The sequence below is a fragment of the Myotis davidii genome, unplaced genomic scaffold, assembly GCF_000327345.1.
Source record: "Myotis davidii unplaced genomic scaffold, ASM32734v1 scaffold84, whole genome shotgun sequence".
NCBI lineage: Eukaryota > Metazoa > Chordata > Mammalia > Chiroptera > Vespertilionidae > Myotis > Myotis davidii.
The window spans coordinates 603,432-626,585 of NW_006295735.1; the positions used below are offsets into that span (position 1 = coordinate 603,432).

Below are 23,154 nucleotides of genomic sequence, written 5' to 3' on the forward strand. Positions count from 1 at the left end.
CCCCTAGGGATTGGGCCTGCCCTCTGCCACCCGGGAGCAGGCCTAAGCCAGCAGGTCGTTATCTCCCTTGGGGTCCCAGACCGCGAGAGGGCACAGGCCGGGCTGAGGGACCCCCCTCCCCCCAAGTGCACAAATTTTTGTGCACTGGGCCTCTAGTATATATATATAAAGAGCTAGGTGCCATCACGACCGAATGGGCAACTGGTCACCATGAAGTGCATGGAGCATCTCTTGGTCCCCCCCCTCCCCAGGCCCCTGAGCTGCTCACCATGATGGGGGGCTGGCGGCGGGGCAGGACTGGGGACTCTTGAGCGGTTGTGGGTGCTGCTTCACGGGGTGGCCATTACTTACCAGAGCAGTCACCCGGGCAGCAGCAAGTTTCTCAAAGCAGTTGTGGGGTGGGTGATTTATGCAAAGCGACACTGTCACGGGGTGGGGGCAGCCTCATGGAGCAGTGGCGGTGCGGGGGAGTTTAGCAGAGCATCCAATGGCAAGCTCTGCAGGGCGGCAGCAAGCTTCAGGAAGCAATTGAGGGGTGGGGGTACCTCACGGAGCAGTTGCGGGGCTCGCAGCGCAGTCAAGGGGCCGTCAGCATTGCAGAGCGTGCCAGGACAGGGAACTTCACCTAGCATCGCCGGGCGGCGGAGGCCTGGCTAGACCTAGGGACCCTAACTACGCACAATTTTGTGCATGCTGGGCCTCTAGTAATAAGTATATGAAGCAGGCCAATGTAAAGTAAGTAGGAATTGATAGGGTCTGTGTAAACAAATTTTTTAGATAATTCATTTTCAAATAAGAAAGTGAAATATCAGTTTATTGGTGACAGTGATGTGTACCAGTTTTAAAATAGGAAATACTAAGAACTTTGCAGCATGAACCCAAATCCAGCTAGTGCTAATGTATTTATGGGGTGAGGTATATGTATTGTTTTATTTTAATTTATTGTGGACATCTTTCCATGTCAAATTACATAGATCTATATTTTATATCATTTAACAACTGTGCCAGTTTCAATTGTAAGGATGCATGGTCATTTATTTTCCATTCCCATGTTGATATCAGGAAAAATCTAAAATACGTTTTGATGTCACCAGTACAGATTCTAAAGATTAAGTCATTTTTCTTTATTTTAAAATATCCTAGCAAATAAAGAGGGAATATGCTAATTGACCCTCATGGCATCGAAAATATGGCGGCACCCACAGCCAATAAGGAGGAAATATGCTAATTGCTGCCCCACCCTTAAAGATGGCTGTGCTCACAACTAATAAGGAGGGAATATGCTAATTGACTGCCTTGTGCTCAAAGATGGCAGCGCCCACAGCCAATAAGTAGGGAATATACTAATTGACTGCCACACCCTCAAAGATGTCAGTGCTCACAGCCACAAGATGGTGGCACCCAGTCCACACCCAAGTACAGGCAAGCCTCAGATGGTGGCTGCCGAGCCGCCCAGGGCCACCCGAGGCCCAGGTAACCAGGGCCAGCCGAGGCTTGCTCTGCCGGCAGTGGCAGCAGCAGAGGTGTGATGGGGGTGTCGCCTTGCCCTGATTGCTGGGTTGCCTCCCGGACTGTGAGAGGGAGCAGGCTGGGCTGAGGGACCTCCCTCCAGTGCATGCATTTTCATGCACCGGGCTTCTAGTAATTTCAATACAAGTCCAATAGAAATTATTTTTTAAACTTAAATGATTATTCTAAGAAATAGTAGATCATATCATTTCCATAATTCTTAGGAAGCTTTAATTTAGTTATATTTCTTCCTGATTAAACATAAATTTAGCTGAAACAATTTTGAGGATCACAATTTCTTGGGCATTGATGACTAACAGACCCTTATACAGTAGTTTGAAGCCTAAAGAAGATTCTATGTAAATTCACAGCATAATATATATGTATCAACATTCACACATAGACAGCGACGAATTATGATGTATCTGTTAGAACTAAAGTTCACATCATATTGTGTAGATGTCCTTGCTTTAAGAATCACTCATTACTTGTTCATCATAGGAAATAAGTAAAATGGTGATTTCTTACAGTTTAATCATTTTGGCAAACCACTACTTGAATTTAGTTCAAGTGGAACTTACTAAGTTTCTGGATTATATCATTTCTTTATGGGAGTGTGATTTCATCAGTTTGCTTCCTGTATTAAGCCCTTTGGTCTAATTTCATTCTAGTCAGGAAAGATAGTAAGAAAGTTTTACTGGACATATATTAAGAGCTTTTCCTCTGGAATATAGACTTTTAAAAAACTTTTTTATTGAAATTGAAAGTATAATTCAGTTAGAATACATTTTCTAATTTGGAATCCAGTTCTATTTCATCTGATATGGAATCCAGTCACACCCATTGCATGTAGAATTGTTTGTGTGTAGCATTTTTTTAGATGAGATATTTTATAACTTTAACACATTTTCAAAGTGGTGAGGTGCTGGGAGTGGTACTGGCCATCGTGGTGGTAGATAGTAGATCAGTGCCCTGATGTCATAATGATGCTGCAGCAGGCACCAATTTATTCATTGTAGCCTTTGTCACATTAAAGATGATTTGGCATTTTTTTATAAGGAAAAAAAATATTAGTAACTGAAGATAGAGCTTGGGTAACTTGTGACCATTAGTATCTGAAGATGAGAGCTTAGGTAACTTGTGACCTGGCACAATTCAAACAGGCACAAGACATTCTGGATTCTGTATATATAAAGATGCTGGGCTAGTCCTAGGGCTCAGCTCTGGAGCAGACCCAACTTTTGGAAAGATCTTCTCTGCTATCTTAGCAGAGGGCCAGAAGTATAGAAAACTACACTTTATTTCTTATATGGAAATGAATGGATGGTATGGTTTAAAAAAATAATAATAATATCAAGTTAATTGTGGAAAAGATAAGAATTAAAAAGTTAAGCCCGGCCCACATGGCTAAGCATTGACCTATGAACCAGGAGGTCATAGTTCAAGTCCCAGGCAGGGCACATGCCCAGGTTATGGGCTTGATCTCCATTGTTGAAGGCGTGCAGGAAGAAGCCAATCAGTGATGCTCTCTCATCACTAATGTTTCTATCTCTCTGAAAATTAATTTTAGAAAGAATTTGGATTTTACTTAAAATGAGTGTAATGTGAAGGCAGTGGAGGATTTTTAAGCAGAGGAGTTCTCTGAAATATAAAAATATATTTCAAAAAAATAATTAAAAAGTTAAGAATAGCATGTAAACAAATACATATTTAGTAAGAACGATAAGTTCTTTGGATCTCAAAATTTTTAATTCTATTATCCACCTTAGGTTTTTCACTAAGAATCTGTATTCTTTGTCATATATAGCTCTTCCTCCTCCTCCCTAGGAAAATATATCATCATGCATTTTGGATTAAAGTAACTGCTATCATTGATTCCTTTATTAACCATAATAAAGTTCTTTAAAGTTATAGTTTCTTCTTAATTTGATTAAGTTTCGAATGATTGTATAGGATAAAATATCTTATATAATTTATTTTCTCTTTATCTCTAAGAAGTAGATTATCAACTAAATTTTTACCCATTTAGTGAAGTGAACTGTAGGGTCACCACTTTTCTTTAATTTTCAATGGAAAATATGCATTCTATACTAATAGTGATAACCTGAAGAAGTCCAATTCTGAATATTGTTGAAGTAAAATTTAAAGGCATAATGAATTTTGGTTTTCCTTCATGTATTGTGACAAATATATCTGCTCCCCCTCATATATATTAAACTAGAGGCCCAGTGCACGAAATTTGTGCACAGGTGCAGAAGAGTGTGTCCATCAGCCTGACCTGCACCCTCTCCAGTCTGGGAGCCCTCAGGGGATGTCCTACTGATGGCTTAGGCCCACTCCCTGTGGTTCTCTGCACTCTGCAGGGCCTGCCTGCTTCACACCGCAGCGACTGCCAAACAGGCCGTGCTGGGTGCTGCCTGTGGGCAACACTTGCCTGCTCCCCGGTCGCCATGGCGACGGCCAAGCAGGCAGTGCTGGGAGCTGCCTGTAGGCTGCTCTTCCCTGCTCCTGGGTCACTGCAGCGACGGCCAAGCAGGCCATGCTGGGAGCTGTCTGCGGATGGCGTTTGCCTGCTCCTGGGTTGCTGTGGTGACAGCCAAGCAGGCCATGCTGGGAGCTGCCTCCTACCTGCTGTCAGTCTCCACAGAGATTATGAGGTTAATTTGCATACTCATTCCTGATTGGCTGGGGAGCATAGCAGAGGGATGGCCAATTTACATGTTTCTCTTTTATTATATAGGATATCCTATATAATAAAAGCCTAATATGCTAAGTGTCTAGTCATCTGGTCATCCGTTCGATCAATCAAAGCATAATACGCCAATGGTATGCTAAGGCCACTCAACTACTCACTGTGATGTGCACTGACCACTAGGGGGCAGACAGTCGATTGGTTGACCAGTCGCTATGACGTGCACTGACCACCAGGGGGAAGACGCTCCGACTGGTAGATTAGCTTGCTACTGGGGTCCGGTCGATCAGGACTGAGCGACATGGGTCCTGGACACACCCTGGAGTTCTCCCAAGCTCCCTTCCCAGCTGGCCAACCTCCTGTGTCCTTCCCCGGCCCTAGTCATGCACCAGTGGGGTCCTTCGGCCTGACCTGTGCCCTCTCGCAATCTGGGTCTCCTTGGGGGATGTCGAAGAGCTGGTTTCGGCCTGATCCCACAGGCCAGGCCAAAGGACCCCACTGGTGCACGAATTAGTGCACCAGGCCTCTAGTTAGAAATAAAATTATATATATCAAATTCCCATTCTCTGAAAAAATTTTTACAGAGCTTAAGTTAAACACAAATGAGAAGTTGGTAATAATTTAGAATATGATTGAAATAAAAAAATGAGTCATTTATTACTTTAAAATTTCAAGGTTTATATTAAAAGCATCATTGTCTTCTTTCAGATCAATTTGCGCCTCATCTTGGTAAGCGGAAAGACAAAAGAGTTCCTGTTTTCTCCGAATGACTCTGCTTCTGACATTGCCAAGCATGTGTATGACAATTGGCCAATGGGTGAGTGGTGTTTTTCCTATTGAGAATGAATAATGTTACTTCTTCATGCCCTTACGTTATTTCACAAACATTTTGAAAAAGTTTTAAATATCCTATATAATAAAGAGCTAATATGCTAATTAGAGCAGACAGCAGAACAACTTTCCGGAATGACCAGTGGGCGGGGGCAGGGCCTTGAGGCCGAGAGGTAGCCGGGGCTGTGAGGTCCGAGCCCCCTGCACAAATTTCGTGTATCGGGCCTTTAGTATAAGAGGTAAAAGAACAAACTAATTGAGGGTATAAGGATCAAAGTTAAAGGGGACCACCTTCCCTATTTTGCTGTTCAGCTACCTGACTGCAAAATGGTAAAGGATCCACAATGCCAGGTCCCTGTTTTTGACTTAGAACTGCTTGATATAAATGAAAACTATTTTTAAAAGTAAAACATAATGTAGCAAACATATACTTTCATATAAGTAAACCCATTTATGCTGAGACACAAAGTAAAGGAAAAGAAAAACTACCTTAACAGATTATAATACATTCTCTTTGGTCTATTCTATACATAGCCTATTTAAAATTGAGTTTGACACAAAGTTAATTTCTAATTTATGTCACTTCATAAGTTTTCTGAACTACTTACAAGGTCAAGAAGGTATAAAGTCTATATGTGCTTTGCATATTTAAGCTAGTATCCATGGCACCAAAATTAGGGGGTGTCATTCCTTCTTTTCTCTGGTTTTCTCTGTAATAAGACTCCATCTTGCCTTCCTAATGTGAGTCTTTAGTTTATGTTCTTCCTTTGAACTCTCCCCATGTTCTCTTGACCCTTTTATGGCATATACCACAGTGATATCACTGTTTCAGCTGATATCACTTAATTTTACTAGTCAAAGCAATTTGGACTTTTAAAGGACAAGACTTGTTTCAACAAAGAACACAGTATATACAAATGATTAAATTACTTCAGTGTCTCTTGACCTTAAATAATATATGGAATTTTTTTAGAGGAAGAAAATTCTTATAGATTCCTTAGTGCTGGCTTAAATTATTTTTATCACAATGTTTATTTTTAAAGATAGAAACATGAAATCCAGTTAAAACTCTTTATCCTTATTAACTCATATACCATAAAACTAAAATCCACAAGGAAAATGCAAACATAACTTTAAAACCAATAATATTCAAATTAAAAACATTATTATACCCTATGATGTATTTTTACTAAAACCAACTTAAGGCTTGCACCGTAAGTGTGTTACTGTTGACTTGGCGTGCATGTGTTCTTGCTTGGGGAATGAGGACCCAGTCACCACAAAACCTTCATTCACACCGTGTACCAGATTGCCATTCAGCCTTCACTCAGCAACAATTGATTGATAACGTATTAAGTCAACCTCTGTTCTTTCGTTGTTAGCCTCTTGACAATTAAAGAAACCCTATTTGGCATCAGTTCAATCATAAACTTAAACACATACATGGGCTTTAAAATCCCAAGGCTGTATACTTGGTTATAAAGTGATTATTTGAATTATATAGAATATTTCTTCCAGATTATCATTAAAATGAAAACATAATTTAAAAATTCTTGAAGAGGACTTTCAGACCCTAAGAATATGTCTTTGTGGATTCATAGATCTGAGTTTAAGAAACACTGAGATAAATACTTTCAAATAACTAGATCTTTCTTCCCATTGGTAACCAAGGGCCAAGTCAGTGTTAGTCCTGAATCAGGGAGCTACTGAAGCTAAAGATTGTAGGTAAGAAGGGTTTTCAGAAAAGATGAAGTGGGCTAAACTTGGGGCTCTTGGGATATTGGAATTTCCTCATAGCCAGGAGCCAGGCAGGACAGATAGCTGTCAGTATGAAAAGCATTTTTGAAATACCTGTCTAGTAGTGATGTTTTACTAAGTATGACACAACATTACTTTTGTGATTTTGGAGGAAAAGGAGGGTAAAGATAGGCAGCTTTTGACATCTATGGATATTCTAGAAAAGATCACACAGGACAAAAAACGAATCAGTCTCAAAAATTTATTTTTTGAGGGCAACATTATAATTTGAGCTAAAAGATATACTTTTGCCTTCATAATTGTTTGACTTGGATATTAAAATTAGTTTTAATTCCTTAGAATAGACTTAATGGTAAACAAAGTTACAACCCAAGTGCAGGTCTTTGCCATAAGTAGTTTCCCAAATGAATGAACCATCTACCAGCATTGGAAATTTATTGTATCAATCCTATGCTATGTACACACAAAAATTTTTTGAAAAAGTTTTTATTTTTTATTCATTTTTAGGAGAGGAAGGGGGAGGGGAAGAGTGAGAAACATCTATGTGAGAGCAAAACATAGATTGGCTGCCTCCCGCATGCCCCCTACCCAAGATCAAGCCTGCAACTATGGCGTATGCCCTGACCAGGAATCAAATCGCAACCTTTCCGTGCATGGATCAGTGCCTAACCAACTAAGCCACACCAGCCAGGGCAAAAGTTTTGAACCCAGCCTTTCCTCAGTTTGTCAGTTGTACTCAGCAATTTTAGATAATGCAGGGAATAAAAATAAATAATTTTTATTTTCTATAATATATTTATGTTAAAAATCCATTTCTACATTGTATCACATAAATGCACCAAAAGTCAACAAATGTAGATATTTACTGTTGCTAGTAATAAAACTGTAGTAAAAATTGCTCCTTGAAGCATTGTTCTTCTGTAGTTCTCTAAATTTCAGATCCTCTGAGATGGAAGGGAGTTAGCATATTAAATCAGTGGTGTATGCAGAAATCAGGACACTGTGTAAGATAATGAAATAGGAGGTTTGGGTAGGGGCTGGGAGGAGTTGGGAATAGGGGAAAATGGGAGATATCTATAATACTATCAACAACAAAAATATATTAAAACAAAACAAAAAGATAATGAAATATGTGGCTTCAAGTTTCTGCAGCTCAAAAATGCTTTCCTGTGAATTGGACATTTGCTGTAATTTGTCTTCTGTATCTATGAAACACTTGCCTCTTGACCAGAAATATTCTAATAAACCATAATTTTGGATGTGATGGATTCAGAGTAATCCATACAAAAGTGTTCAAGGCTTATTTGACTTTTCTTCTAGAAGAGGAAGGATCTAGGAACTCTAGAGTCAGGAGTGAAGGCTTGCTGGGGGAGGGAAGAGGGACAGGAGAAAAGGCTGGAGGAGTCGAGGGGAAAGGGAGGCAGGAGAAATTACATTCATTTTTTCACTACCCAGTTTGTTGTGCTGAGTCACTGAGAGGCACTGGTTTTATCAAATTCATATTCATTATTTTACATACACACAAAAAATGGCAAAATGAAAGTAAGTGCTCTACTTAGCCCCATTCTCTGCTATCACTTCCTCTTCAGGATTGTTTTTAAAATATATTTTTATTGATTTTAGAGAGGAAGGAGGAGGGAGAGAGAGAGATAGAAACATCAGTGATGGGAGAATCATTGATAAGCTGCCTCCTGCATGCCCCCTATTGGGGATCGAACCTGCAACCCAGGGAATATGCCCTGACCCGGAGTTGAACCAGTGACCTTCTGGTTCATAGGTCGACACTCAACCACTGAACCACACACCTGCTAGGATCTTTGGAATATTTTAAACTAGTGTATGTGTTGAGAGGTATCATCTGATAATAGGAGCTTCTGTAAGAAACAAACACATCATACTAGAATTATTGAGAAAGATAATGATGGAAATCTCAAATCTCTATCAAAATCAGAACTTAATTATATCGACAAGCTAGAGAAAATTACTAACCCCATAGCCTATCACATGCCAGTGTCCTTACACCATAATGTTAACAGAGTAGTGTTTTATAAGTTTCTTAAGTGGTGTTTCAAAATGAACTATTCTGTTCCTCATCATACCCACCAGTTTGTCTTTTGACTTTCTTTATGCACTTTCCATCATACCTTCTAATATATTGGGTGTTTTGTTTTTTTTTCAAGTTTCTCTTAAGTAGTTTGGGTAAAGTGAATTAAAGTTGTGTCTTCTGTAATATTTATAAAATGGCTTCAAAAAGACAATAAAGTAATAAGTCACCATTGTCCAAAAGTAAATACAAATTTTTTGTCATTCTCTTTAAAAATTTTTGTTCTCCAGTTTTAGTGAGATAGAATTTTTTTGTTAGTTCTCTATAGCAGTATATTAATTCTTTTTAAAATCTATGTGAAACATATTGTTTCTAGCCTCATATGTTAACAGATACAAATATTAGAATATTAAAATATCCTGTTAATTATTGGTAATTGAAATTAATTTTTAAATGATGTTTCTCTTCACCTGGGATTAGATTTTTTGCAGCTTGTTTTTTGTTTTGTTTTTTTTTAATTTTTAAACTTCAGGACTCTATTTTGGCACATGTTAGTGTTCTTAAAAAGCAAAAACTAGTCTTTCCGCAGCTCCGACTATTTAAGGCGAAGAACTATCAAGCACTGAGACCACGCCCTACTTGGTTTGGCTCAGTGGATAGAGCATCAGCCTGCGGACTGAAGGGTCCTTGGTTCAATTACAGTCAAGGGCATGTACCTTAGTTGCAGACTCCTCCGCAGCCTGGGCCCTGTTCCGGGCTCCTGGGTTGCAGGCTCGATCTCTAGTGTGGGGCGTACAGGAGGCAGCCAATTAATGGTTCTCTCTCATCATTGATTTTTCTATTCCCTCTCCCCTCTCTGAAATCAATAAAGATAAATAAAAAAACAAAAACTGAGCCCACAATGATTGCATGCTTTTACTGAGGTGGAAGCTCAAGTGTCTTCCTTGATGTATTCTATTTGAGTTGATCAGAAGTTTAGAACAATGCAGTAGTATTTAAATTTTGTGTTGAAATACACTTAACAAGTTCACTGGTTCTTTTCAGACTGGGAAGAAGAGCAGGTCAGCAGCCCAAATATTCTACGACTTATTTACCAAGGACGATTTCTACATGGAAATGTCACATTAGGAGGTAATATTTGCCTTTGTAATGGGATTTAATGTCTGTCTCATGGCAGCATTATCCATTTGTTTATTTAATGCTAATGTCTGATTTTACTAAATAATTTTAACTTAAAACTTAATGTGAATTCTGCCTAGTTTTTATGTCCACTTCTTTGTATTTTGCATTCTGTTAAATTTAATTTTAGCATTATAGTGTTTACTACCTGGTGAAATAAACTCTGTCTATAACTATCTTATAAATATAATCTTATTTACTTCTGGATAATATAATTTAAATGTAATATTTAAAGTTAAAGCCAGACAAACTAGGACAAATTTATAATTGGTTTTCAAATATAATGATGAAGGAATGTTTTCAGTTTGACTTTAACTGTTGTAATGGCCATTCATGCAAGAATAATGAGTAACATTAGAGAGACAGTCTCATATAGTAGCTGAAAGAGCAGATTTTAGAGCCAGACAGTCCACGTTGCACCCTGGCTCCACTGCTCACTGGCTGTGTAACCTTGGCAACTGACTTAACTGCTTTGTGTCCTAGTTTCCGCATAGTAAAATGGAATAGCCATAGCACCTGCCTCCTAGGTTGGGAGGGTTAAATTTTAGTGCGAAGCTTTTAGAACAGTGTTTGGCACATAGTAAACACTTGTTAGCAATTACTTCTCTTTACATGTGATTGGAGAAATGTAGCTCAATGGTGCCCCCTTTGGGTACATTTTCTACCATCATCAGGGTTTGTTTTGTTTTTAGTACATGTATTTCAGAAGTATTCTGATGATTAGAAATTTGTAGGCAAATGAATGATCTACTTCAGCAGTCGCCAACCGGTGGTCCGCAGACCACTGGTGGTCCGTGAGGTCCGAAAGGTTGGCGACCGCTGATCAACTTTAATATATCTTCATTTAAATTACAATCTGACTTTTTTCTCTAAAACTAAAATGAAATGTTTAATTTGTTTTTCCTTGAAGGTAGAATATTCTCATTCATTCCTTCAGCATATACTTAGTTCTATGTGCCAAAACTGTGCTAACCAGTTGAAGATATACCAGTAAAAGGTAAACAAGATAGAATCTCTTCCTTCAAGGTGCTCTAGTAATATATAGAAACAGATAAAATCCAATATTAAAATATTGTGTGATCAGTGCTGGAATAGATAAGTGCAAATGATAAGTATAATATCAAGTAGGTAGAACATTTCAGGATAATTTTCACAAATACCACGTTTCAGTGGCAGTGTAATAACTGGTCTAAGGGGTGCTGCTACCTACTAAGAGATATCTGCCATTTCAAATACAGTTATTGGCTTGTAGTTCTTTTTATAGCTCTTTGTGTAGTTACATGGACCAACTCTTAGTGTAAGAATTGACCATTAGCTCCCTGGCTGCATTGGACATTCATGAAGGATGGGGCCATGTTTTAGTCTCTTTTTCAGTGTTTGTGTGTCACACAAGCTCTTGTACTGTTGATGGGTAAATGTTGAGTGAAGTTAATCTATTGACAACGTAAATGAATCTTGAGACTCCGTTTCCCTTGAGTATTGATCTATATGAGCAATTTCCCACCAACTTGGATTCTTTATCTTTTTGTTATGCCCCACAGTTCCAACGATGGAGTTAAAGATTGTGGAATTTGTGTTAAAATCAAACTATTGATTTCATTCCTATTAAAATTTAAATTTTTACCACTATTTTTTGGGATATTTTTGGGAATAATTAACAGATTGACTTATTGTTATTGTCATACTGTGGTGCTGTCAGTGTTTTCAAAAACAAAATAAACCATCTCTGGTTTTAGTGATTTAGGCAAATAGCATAGGAGCATAATCTAGTCCTTTCAAGTTGATCAGTATATCTGAGTGTTTCATAAAGGTTGAGTAGTATTCAACTATTTGGTTTTTTTATTGCAACTTTTCTTTTTAGTCTTCCTTTGTCCTTGAATGTGGATAATGAAGAAGACAGCACACAGGGTCATAGCAGCTGTCTTCCCATATTCTAATGGCAAGTGTGGGGAAGGCTTCAGCTTGTGACTTTCTCTATAGCCCGATGATTTTGATGTTGAACCATAGCTGGAAGTCAAAGGCAGACAGATTTCTATTCAATACCAGAAGAATATTTGAACAGTGGTGCTGCCTAAAGAAAGAATGGACTTCCATGAGAAAGAGTGAGGTCCTTGTTATTGGTAACATTCAAGTAGAGGGTGAATACAGCCACGGATAGGGGTTAGTCATTATGTTAAACCAGGAGATCTGGGCATTCTCTGCCACTGTTGAGACTTTGTGGTTTAATAAGTTTCAGGTTTACTAGTAAATTTTTGTTAACAAGTTTCTTAAACATAGCCCTGAACCCCTTTTCTTAATCTCAGTTACATAGAATTTCAATCTGCTAAAGAAAAGGTGTGATAACAGCCTCACTAATCGGGGATAAAGATCAGCTACAGGTTTGACGTTCAGTACATTCCAGATCAGTGTTTCCCAAAATGTGGATGAGCTGGTGAGCTTGAGACTCCCTTGGATACTCTTAACAAGCAGATTTCTGCATGCCCTCTCTCTCTTCACCCATCTCCCATCTTCTACTGAATCGAAGTCCTGGTGATGTTCATGTGAAGGTTGAAAACCTCTGTTCTGGATATTGTGCAGTTTCATAGCAGAAAGCAGAAGCATCTGCAGTGAAGGAAATACAAAGCATTTCGGATCCTTGTACTCTCTTCCTTCAGCTTCTTTGATGCCATTAGTATCAGTACCTATTCTTTCTAGTTCAAATTAAAATGGAGAAGAAAAACGATAGCCTCACCAGTCCAAGTTTTAGCTTCAAATGGCCAGCTTCTCAGCAGCTTTCCAGGCCTGTCCAACATTTCTCTAAATTGCCATCTCAGTTCTCTGCCCTGTTCCCTGAGATCCATTTTCCTTGCTGTCTCAAAAGGCTGATATTAATGATGGCTATGGCAACACATACTGATTGCATTCTTTGTGTCAAGCCCTGAACTAAGCACTTCCTTGGATTGTTTAATTTAGTCAATAGAACTGTTAAGGGGCAGGTGACAGAATTACTATTTCCAATTTAAGTGGAGGAAATTGAGGCTTAGGGAGGGGAGGTCAGTAACACATAACCCCTTTCACATAGTTGGTGAATAGCAGAGGTGTGATTTTTACTCAGGTCTGACATACTAGAGTCAACAAGATGGTATGACAGTGATGCACAGCTGGGCATGTGTACATATTAAATTCAGCCAGGCTTTCCCAATACATTTAGTGACATTTTTAATATGACATCTTATTTGCATTTTAATATTAAGTCAGGTTTAGGAGATTATCCACAAAAAGGCCCTCCTTTTTCCATTATCATGTGTATTTATGGGCCATCATGCTTCATTTGAATTTCAGAAGTTAAGAGACTAGACCAAATAATGGCTAGCTAATTTTTAATAAGGTGGGAACTCACCTTGATTACATGAACTATTACTATTGAAGATAATTGGGACTCTTTTAATCCACAAGTTGAACATCATCCAACAGAGTAAGATTTAAAAGACAGATAGCAAGCAGAAGGATCATACTTGCTAAGTAATGGTCCTAAGCCTGCCTTCAGTTTGTAATTAGGGAAGAGCAAGTAGTTTGGGATGTCAGAATTCAAAGGTCACAACGATGGAAATAACTCTAGAAGTTAGATACGCTGGATCTTCTAATTCTATATACAGAATAGCAAAGGAATGTACCATGAAACTTGATGTTTTATGGAACCTCTATACTGTTTTTCATAGTGGCTACATCCATTTACAGTCCCATCACCTCTACACTAAGTGTCCCCTTTTATCCACATCCTCGCCAACACTTGTTGTTTCTTGTCTTTTTTATGACAGCCATTCTAACAAGATGTGTGATGATATCTCATTGTGATTTTTATTTGCATTTCCCTGATATTTAGTGATGTTGAGCATCTTTTCATGTGTTTGTTCGCCATCTGTGTGCCTTCTTTGGAAAAATGCCTTTTCAGGTTTTCTGCCCATTTTTAAAATGGATTATTTGTTTTTTTATGCTGAGTTTTATGTTTCTTTATATATTTTGAATGTTAACTCCTTATTAGGTATATCATTTGCAAATATTTTCTCCCATTCAGTAAGTTTCGTTTTTGTTTTGTTAATAGTTTCCTTTGCCGTGCAAAAGCTTTTTCTTTAATGTTACCTTATTTATTTATTTTTTCATTTTGTTGCCCTTGCCTAAGGAGACACATCCAAAAATGTATTTCTAAGACCAATGTCAAAGAATTGACTGCCTGTGTTTTCTTCTAGGAGTTTTATGGTTTCAGGTCTTAAATCAAGTCTTTAATCCATTTTATGTTCATTTTTTTATATGGTATAACAAAGTGGTCCTGTTTAATTCTTTTGCTTGTAGCTATCCAGTTTTCCTACCACCATTTATTGAATACTTTTCCCTATTGTATATTCTTGCCTCCTTTGTTGTAAATTTAATTGACTCTATAAGCATAGTTTTCTTTCTGTGCTCTTTATTCTGTTCCATGACCTATATGTCTGTTTTGGGCCAATACCGTACAGTTTAGATTACTATAGTTTTGTAGTATAGTTTGAAATCACAGGGAGTGAGGTCTCCAACTTCAATTTCATTTACCTCTGCTCTGGTCTTTATTACTTCCTTCCTTCTACTAACTTTGGGCTTTGTTGTTTTTTGTTTTGTTTTGTTTTTTTGTTTTCCCTACTTCCTTTAGTATAAGATTAGATTATTTGAGATTTTTCTTGTTTCTTCAGGTAGGCCTATATTGATGTAAACTTCCTTCTTAGAATGGCATTTGTTTCATCCCATAGATTTTTGTAACATTTCCATTTTCATTTGTCTCAAGATATTTTTTTAATTTCCTCTTTGAATTCTTCATTGATCCATTGGTTTTTTGGTAGCATTATGTTCGGTCTTCACATAGGTTCTTTCCAGTTTTCCTCTTATAATTAATTTCTGGTATCATGTCATTGTGGTCAGAAAAGATGCCTGATATGTTTTCAGTCTTTTTAAATTTATTGAAATGTTTTGTGGGCTAACATTTTATCTATCCTGGAGAATGTTCATGTTCATTTAAAAAGAATGTGTATTCTACTGTTTGGGAATGGAAAGTTCTGTATATACCTATTGAGCCCATCTAGTCTAATGTGTTCTTATTGATTTTGTCTGGATGACCTGTCCATTGATGAAAGTAGGATGTTTCAGTCCCCTACTATTACTGTATTACTGCCAATCTCTCTCTTTATGTCTGTTAATATTTGCTGTATATATTTAGGTGCTCCTGTTAGGTGGGTAGATTTTTGTGTTACATTCTCTAGTTGGATAATCTCTTTGTTATTATGTCATAACCTTGTGTTTTGTTACAGTGTTTATTTTTTTTTAAGTAAAGCTACCCAGCTTTCTTTTCATTTCCGTTTGCATGGAATATCTTTATCCATCTACTTTCAGTCTCTGTGTATCTCTAGATCTGAAGTGAGTCTCTTATAGGTAGCATATGTGTGCATTTTTTTTTATCCAGTCACCCACCCTATATCTTTTGAATGGAGCACTTAGTCCATTTACATTTAAAGTAATTATTGGTAGGTAGGTACTTATTACCATTTTGTTTTCATACTTGCTTTATAAGTGGTTGATCTACTACCTTTATTACACGTTTGCCCTTATTAGTGAGATTTTCTTTTTATATACTTATTTCTAGTTTTGGTCTTTTCTTTTCAAGCTTAAAGAATTGTCTTTAACATTTTTTATAATGCTAGTTTAATGGTGATAAACTCCTTTAGCTTTTGCTTGTCTGAGAAATTATTTCTCCTTCAATTCCAAATGATAACCTTGCCTGGTAGAGTATTCGTAGTTGTAGGTTTTTCCCTTTTATCATGTTGAATAATATATCATGCCACTCCCTTCTGGCCTGCAAATTTTCTGTTAGAAAATCAGCTGTAAGTTTTTTGAGAGCTTCCTTCTAGGTAACTGTCTTTCTCTTGCTGCTTTTAAGAGTCTCTTTATCTTTAACATTTAAAAAAAAATTTTCTATTGATTTCAGAGAGTAAATGAGAGGGAGAGAGAGACAGAAACATCAGTGCTGAGAATCATTGATCAGCTGCCTCCTGGAGGTCCCATACTGGGAATTGAGCCCACAACCCTGACATGTGCCCTGACCAGGAATCGAACCATGACCTCCTGGTTCGTAAGTTGACACTCAACCATCAAGCCATACCGGCCAGGCTATCTTTAACTTTTTTAACATTTCAGTGAGTCTCTGGGTTCATCTTGTTTAAAACTCTTTATACTTCCTGGACTTGAATGTCATTTCCTTCACAAGGTTAGGGATGTTTTCAGCCATTGTTTCTTCAGATAGGTTTCTGTCCCCTTCTCTCCCCTCTGAGATTCATATGGTGTGAATGTTAATATGCTTGATGTTGTTCCAGGTGTCCCTTATGCCATCCTTATTCTTTTTAATTCCTTTTTTTTTTTTATCTCCCAATTGGGTTATTTCCTTTATCCTGATTGTTGATACATTCTTCTGCATCATCTGAGCTGCTGTTGATTCCCTTTAGTGTATTTTTCATTTCAGTTGTTATAGTCTTCAGTTCTGATAGTTTTTTTTTAATCTTTTTTATTTCTGTTGGAGTTCTATACTTATCAGCAGAGTTTGATGAGCCTCTTTATGACCGTTACTTTGAACTCTTTATCCAGTAGACAGCTTACTTCCTTTTAGTTTAGTTCCTTTTGGGGGGCAATGCCCTTTTTGTTTGTTTGTAACATATGCTTTTGTCTCTTCATTTTATCCGTTTCTATGCATTAGGAAGATGAGTTATATCTCCTGGCCTTGAAAAAGTGACCTTATTGAGAAGGTGTACTGTGGGGCCCCGGGGTAGAATCCTTTCTTGTCATCAGAGCCAGATACTCCAGAGATGTGGACTAGTGTGGCCTTCAGTTGTGGTTGGTCCCCAACTGCTAAGGACACACTGGCAGGCGAGGCTGGTTCCTGGACCTCTGGCTGTGGCCTGGCCACAACTGTTGTGGGCATGCTGGTGTGCAGGGCAGCTCTTTGGTGTGAATGGCTTCAAGGCCCAGCTTCGACTACTGGAGACACACTGCACTGTGCTGGTGCTGACTGAGGCTGTTCAACAGGTGTAGCAGGGCAGGAGTCCCTTTCGAAGGTAGGCAGCTAGATGAGTCTTCAGGGAAACACCAGAGTGGAATGAAGATTCTTAGCAAGGTTAAAGAAGAGTGTCAGAAATGTTGCCTGCCAGCATCAGACCAGCTAGGTCAGGGGTGGGCAAACTTTTTGACTCGAGGGCCACAATGGGTTCTTAAACTGGACTGGAGGGCCGGAACAAAAGCATGTAGGGAGTGTTTGTGTGAACTAATATAAATTCAAAGTAAACATCATTACATAAAAGGGTATGGTCTTTTTTTTTTTTTTTTTTAGTTTTATTCATTCCAAACGGGCCGGATCCGGCCCGCGGGCTGTAGTTTGCCCACGGCTGAGCTAGGTGGAAGGAGAGTTTAAAAAGAGGGAAATGGTGCCCACCAGCACTCTTGCCCTGGAGAAAGTTTCAGTAGATCCCTATCCCTCAAATTAGTCAGTGTATCACCTTCACATACGACCCAGATACTTTTCAAATTGCTACCTTTGTGCTCATTTCCTACAGCCCTTTGACTCTCCTAGGTGTAAGCTCCACTGGTTTTCATATTTTCTGGGGGCTCCTCTTCTTGGTGTAGGTCCTCTAGGCTGGGGCTAGGACCCTCCCTCTTCAGAGGGCACATCACAGTTGTGATACCCCTCCCGCTTGTGGGTCACCACACTGCAGCGAGGGCAGGGCAGGTCCTGGCTAGACTGAGTCTCTGCCCCTCCTGCCCATCCAATGTGGCTTTTCCTTTGTGTCTGTAGCTGTAGACAATTCGTTGTTAGCCTTCAGGCCATTCTTAGAGGTGGCTGTGCTTTGTTCGTTGTAGTTTTGATATCAGGGCGAGGTGGTGAGCTTTGGATCTTCCTACTCCACCATCTTGAACCTGAATTCTGAGCCTTGCTCTTGAATGCCAATTTAGCTTGTCCGTGAGATTGTTCCTTGTGGTTGGTGCATTTTCCCTGGTGCATTGTTTCCAGATCACCAAGTCACTGCCCTCCAAAATAATTTTTTTTTATTCCTTTTTCCTCTTTTCTAAAGGTTATTTCCAATATTAACCAGTTATACATTTTCTTTTGTCGCCTTCCTTAAACAGTGTGGTTTATGTATCAAGCTAATGGCCATATCTGAACTTCTGAATTGTAAAAAATTATTTTTGATAATATTGACCTAATTTCATTTTATAAGAGATACTCTATCCAGGATGCAGTTTAACCTGTTGAAGAAGTCATACAAAAAGCAAAAAATGTATTAAATGGTTTCAGTTCTGGTTAGTGATTTCGGTAAGTTGATGAATATATAACAAATTGTCTTCTACTTTCACACAGCATTAAAACTTCCTTTTGGCAAAACAACAGTGATGCATTTGGTGGCCAGAGAGACATTGCCAGAGCCAAACTCGCAAGGTAAGCCAGGCGTTGGAGAAGGGTCTCACTTGAGCCACAGAGACAAGCATTCAAAAATGGCTCAGTTTTGCCCTAGCCAGTTGGTTCAGTGGATAGAGCATTGGCCTGCAGACTGAAGGGTCCTAGGTTCGATTCCAGCCAAGGGCACATATCTGGGTTGCGGACTCAATCCCCCAATGGGGGACATGCAGGAGGCAGCCGATTAGTGGTTCTCTCTCATCATTGATGTTTCTATCTCTCTATCCCTCTCCCTTCTGAAATCAATATATATATATATATATATTTAAAGGCTCAGTTTTTCTTGAACAGGAATTTCTTAGGGAAAGGAAGTTTTCATAGTTTATGACTAGAATGTGTTGAGCAAATAACCAGACATTCTGGAAATAGATTAAAATTAACAGCATTTATTATAGCTTTTTAATAGCAAAAAATGCAAACATTAAAAAAACACTATTATAATTCTTGTGTTGGGTGCCTTCCTTTCCACTTCCTCCTACCTCCAGTTGAAGCATTATTATAAACAAGGCTTTTCTTCATTTTCTCCAGGTCAGAGGAATCGTGAGAAGACTGGAGAGAGTAATTGTTGTGTAATCTTGTAAACACTGTCTGCTAAGTGTGATGTGATATCATCCTTGTCCTTCATGCTGCTGGGACAGAAGAGACCCAACATTGCTTCAGAAACCCTTAGGAAGTCTGCCTGTAAAGCCATGGAACTGAATGATCACATGAACACTGTCATCTTCTCTCATGAAAGTAAAAAGAACCAAGAACATTTTTCACTATGATTTTCTATTCCTAGTATTTTTGTTTATGTTGAGCAGTTTTAAAATACTGGTTTTTGAATGCAGTCAATCTCCAAGGGAAAAGTTAACCAAGTTACTTTTCATAGCAGAAGCCTTTCTGCTGCCACAAAAATTTTATCACCAGAACTAACAAATCAACTGTTCCAAATACAGTTTGCACTAAAAAAGTTTGACATTATTTTTTTCATCAGCAGAATTTATAGTGTAGTTTATGGTACCTAAGAATACTCGTGTATACAATTCCACACTGGAAAACACTCAGCAGTTAATGTAGTTAATTACTGGGCCAACTGGAGAGGGGGAAAATGGAAAAGCAACTAAAATGTTGGGTGAATTCTACCTAAGTCAGCTGTGGTGGCTGCACTGGCATGGACACTAAACTGGGTGTGATGATCTTCACCGCAGCAAGTGAAGAAACAAGTGTGCCTGGTGTTTGAAGGACTCAGTAGAGAGCTGATGAGCAATTTGTTTTCCTGTAACACATGTACTCTTCAGTCATAAGTAACCGAATGCTAGTTCACACAGCACAAAAGGGATGAGTGTGCTTCCTAGCCTTAATGTGGAGGGGTAAGTTCTAATCACTCATAGACTTTCATGATTGGGAAGAAGTATTAGAAAACCTCATTTACTGTTCAATTTTATGTATTTGAATATCAGTAGATGGAACTTTTTCATCATTTTTGCTCATCTATAATTGTGTCCAGTGTCAGACTTATTCATTAGAGAGTTCAGATGAATTCTTAAAATTAAAAAATTCTCCATAATAACTGACTTCTTTCTTTATGTAGTTTGCATTTGGTATTAGTGCTTGCAATTGTATTAAAATCAATTATTTTGTTTTAAATCAATAATTTAAAAATGAATATGCTAAAAACAATTTGCACAGCACTAAAGCATGAGCTAGTTTCATCTAAACCTGTAAAAATATAAAAGATTTTATATTTTTTCACTGGGGAGAAATTTTCTTCCTAGATGAAATTACAAATATGTGTAGATTATATTTAATAAAAAACTTATAAAATACCTAACTATAGAACTTAAATATAGATTGGCGTGTAGTATATAGAACAATAATCCATATTAATAACTTTAGCCTTTATAAAATGAAGTTGCAGGCTGACATGTTCTGTATTTAAATAAGTGTCCACGGTCCTTACAAACATTAAGTGTAAAGGGTTTCAGATTGTCAGCTTTGTTTAAAGATAATCAGATTATTTTATTCATTGTTAATGCATTGATGAAAAGGCTTTATATGCAGCAGGTCTACGAAAATATTGTTCATACTGATAGAATTAAATTTGTATAGAGCAGAGTTTTAAAAATGAATGTAAATAGCACTAAACATTTTTTTCTGCAACCTGTACTTATAGATTCTTTCTGTAAACTAAATAAAAAAGTATCGTGCATTTCGGTGGTCATTCTAAAAGGTCTTGATTAGGTTAATAATTGTTTAAGTGCTGTCGTTCATGTTACATTTGTCTTCTACTTTTATTTCTTAATTTTTAAAAATTTGTTTAATTACTATTCTATTGTTAGTTTTGGGAGTTATTTACAATGTATCTTCGATATTTAATCTGGTTAATTTGCGCACAGTCAAAACAATGGTTAGAATTATGTAGTCTCTGTTATCACTAAAATGTTATATTCAAGAGATGTTAAATATTTATATGCTTTGTTGACTAGCTCAAATGTGAGTTCTATTAGTGTTGACTAAAGAAGAATCTGGTAATTACTTAATTGGGCAATTTAGTCATATATGGCTCTCTTCTTCTTTTGTAAAACAAACTACTGGTAATTATTTTTAATACCTATTTTAATTCTATTTACTTTTCTGTTTTTCCATAGTTAAAAACTATCATCTAATTGTGATTGAATTTTTATGACGGTTAAAAATATTCTCTACTGGTTTTTAATATATTTTTCTGTGTGCTCCCATGTTATACATTTCCCTCTCACAAGACCTCAATTTAAAGTTTGCAAAATGGATAAACCTGTTTATTATTAGAGAAAGAATTATGTCACTTAATATTTAATATTGTGCAAATGAAAAAAAAATTAAAAATAACAGTAAAATTATATACTGAAAACACCAAAAATATAGATGCCTTAATAGTATATTCATGAAAATACTCAGTTATCTCTTTAAAATAGTTCCTTGGACTGCCTGATGATCTGAAATATGATTGGTCATAGCCACGGCTGCTACTGAAGGTCCCTCTGCCAAAACAACAGCTCACTTACCAAAAGGTGGAAGCTGCATAGACCCAGTAATGTAAATAAAGCCTGAATCATGGGCCTGTGACTCTGCCCAGCGCTTGGTATCTATCACACTTCTTTTACGTAAATTATCCTAGACTTTACGTGTTCTGGACAAGGCTAAGCTTTCCTTCACCATTAAACCTCAGCATGTCTCCTTGATCTGAACTATTTGCTTTCTCTTCAAGATAAGTTGTATCTTATCCTGTCATGAAAAACATAGTATCTCACATTGTCATTCATATTAAATGAGGTTTTCTCATAACAAACATTTATCCTTAGTTTTATGTCATCTTGACCTTTGTTACAGTAATTTCTGTTAGCTGATTGTGGTAAACAATGTTTAATGTGAAAAGAAATTAAAAATTTCTTCATCTGTTGTAGAATACTTCCTTTAAATTATTCATAATGTTGGTGTATTTTCCTGTTCTTTATCTCTCTACTGTTTTTCTTTTTTCCCTTCAATTTACTTTATTACATTCTTCAGTAAAATCAGTATTGTGTGTACCAGCCTTTATTCTTCTGAGAAGGGATCAACCAAAATTTAGTGTGCCATCCTTAATGGTAACTCACAGGCATGTCTTCAAGTTTTCCACTGACATTTCCATAATGTAGTCTCTTGTTAGCCAGACAGTGATTTGGGTGAGATGAGGGCTTGAGAGAAGAGTATAAAATCTAGAATTATGGTGGACACGCAAGTGCAGACTGCTGCCCATTATCCAGGCACACTTTCCCTGGCCCAGGCGGAAAAGGGATGTCAGTTAATCTATAATTCAAGTGATACCAAATGAGTTGGTTGGGTAAGCACACACACACTTCTTAATGAATCTGGAAGGGATTTAAGTCTTACACTGAGATTTCCATTGGTTTCAGAGTAGCGTTCCACATTCAAACATTTACTATCTGATTTTTTTCTAAAGACTTTTCTTGTGCCTTATTTTGGTGATGTCTACAATGTAGTGAGAAATTTCACTCTTTTTAATTTATTTTAAATACTAGAGGCCCGGTGCACAAAAATTTGTGCACTCGGGGGGGTCCCTCAGCCCGGCCTGTGCCCTCTCGCAGTCTGGGACCCCTCGGGGGATGACCACCTGCTGGCTTAGGCCCGCTCCCTGGGGGGATTGGGCCTAAGCTGGCAGTCAGACATCCCTCTGGCAGACCAGGAGCGCTTGAGGAATGTCTGACTGCGCTGCCGAGGAGGCAGGAGAGGCTCCCACCACCGCCGCTGCGCTTGCAGCCATCAGCCTGTCTTGTGGCTGAGCCCGCTGATGGCTCTTTGCTGGCTGGCCACAGCCCCTTCAGGGTGGGGGTCCCCACTGGGGTGCCTGGCCAGCCTGGAATAGGGGCTGATGGCTGTTTGCAGGCTGGCCACAGCCCCCTCAGGGTGGGGGTGGGGGTCCTGCTGGGGTGCCTGGCCAGTCTGGTAAGGGGCTGAGGGCCATTTTCAGTCTGGCTAAGCCCCCCAGCGGGGACCCTCACCCCATGAGGGTGTGGCCATCCTGGGTGAGGGGCTGATGGCTGTTTTCAGGCTGGCCACTGCCCCCACCCCCACTCCCACACACACACTTTCTCAGATGCCCTTTTGATCATTTGAACAGTC

General features: G+C 38.4%; 1 protein-coding gene across 2 annotated transcripts in view; it reads left to right on the top strand.

The window, feature by feature from the left end:
• The window catches only part of UBL3 (ubiquitin like 3), an 81,578-nt gene extending 59,636 nt beyond the window's left edge, over positions 1-21,942 (top strand). For both annotated transcript variants that reach the window (XM_015568199.1, XM_006770368.2), the window contains 4 exons: positions 4,910-5,018; positions 9,879-9,965; positions 18,418-18,495; positions 19,042-21,942. In XM_015568199.1, the coding sequence (XP_015423685.1) occupies positions 4,910-5,018; positions 9,879-9,965; positions 18,418-18,495; positions 19,042-19,094 (327 nt within the window). In that variant the 3' untranslated portion in view covers positions 19,095-21,942. The remainder of the gene's footprint in view (positions 1-4,909; positions 5,019-9,878; positions 9,966-18,417; positions 18,496-19,041) is intronic.
• Positions 21,943-23,154: the final 1,212 nt, after the last annotated feature.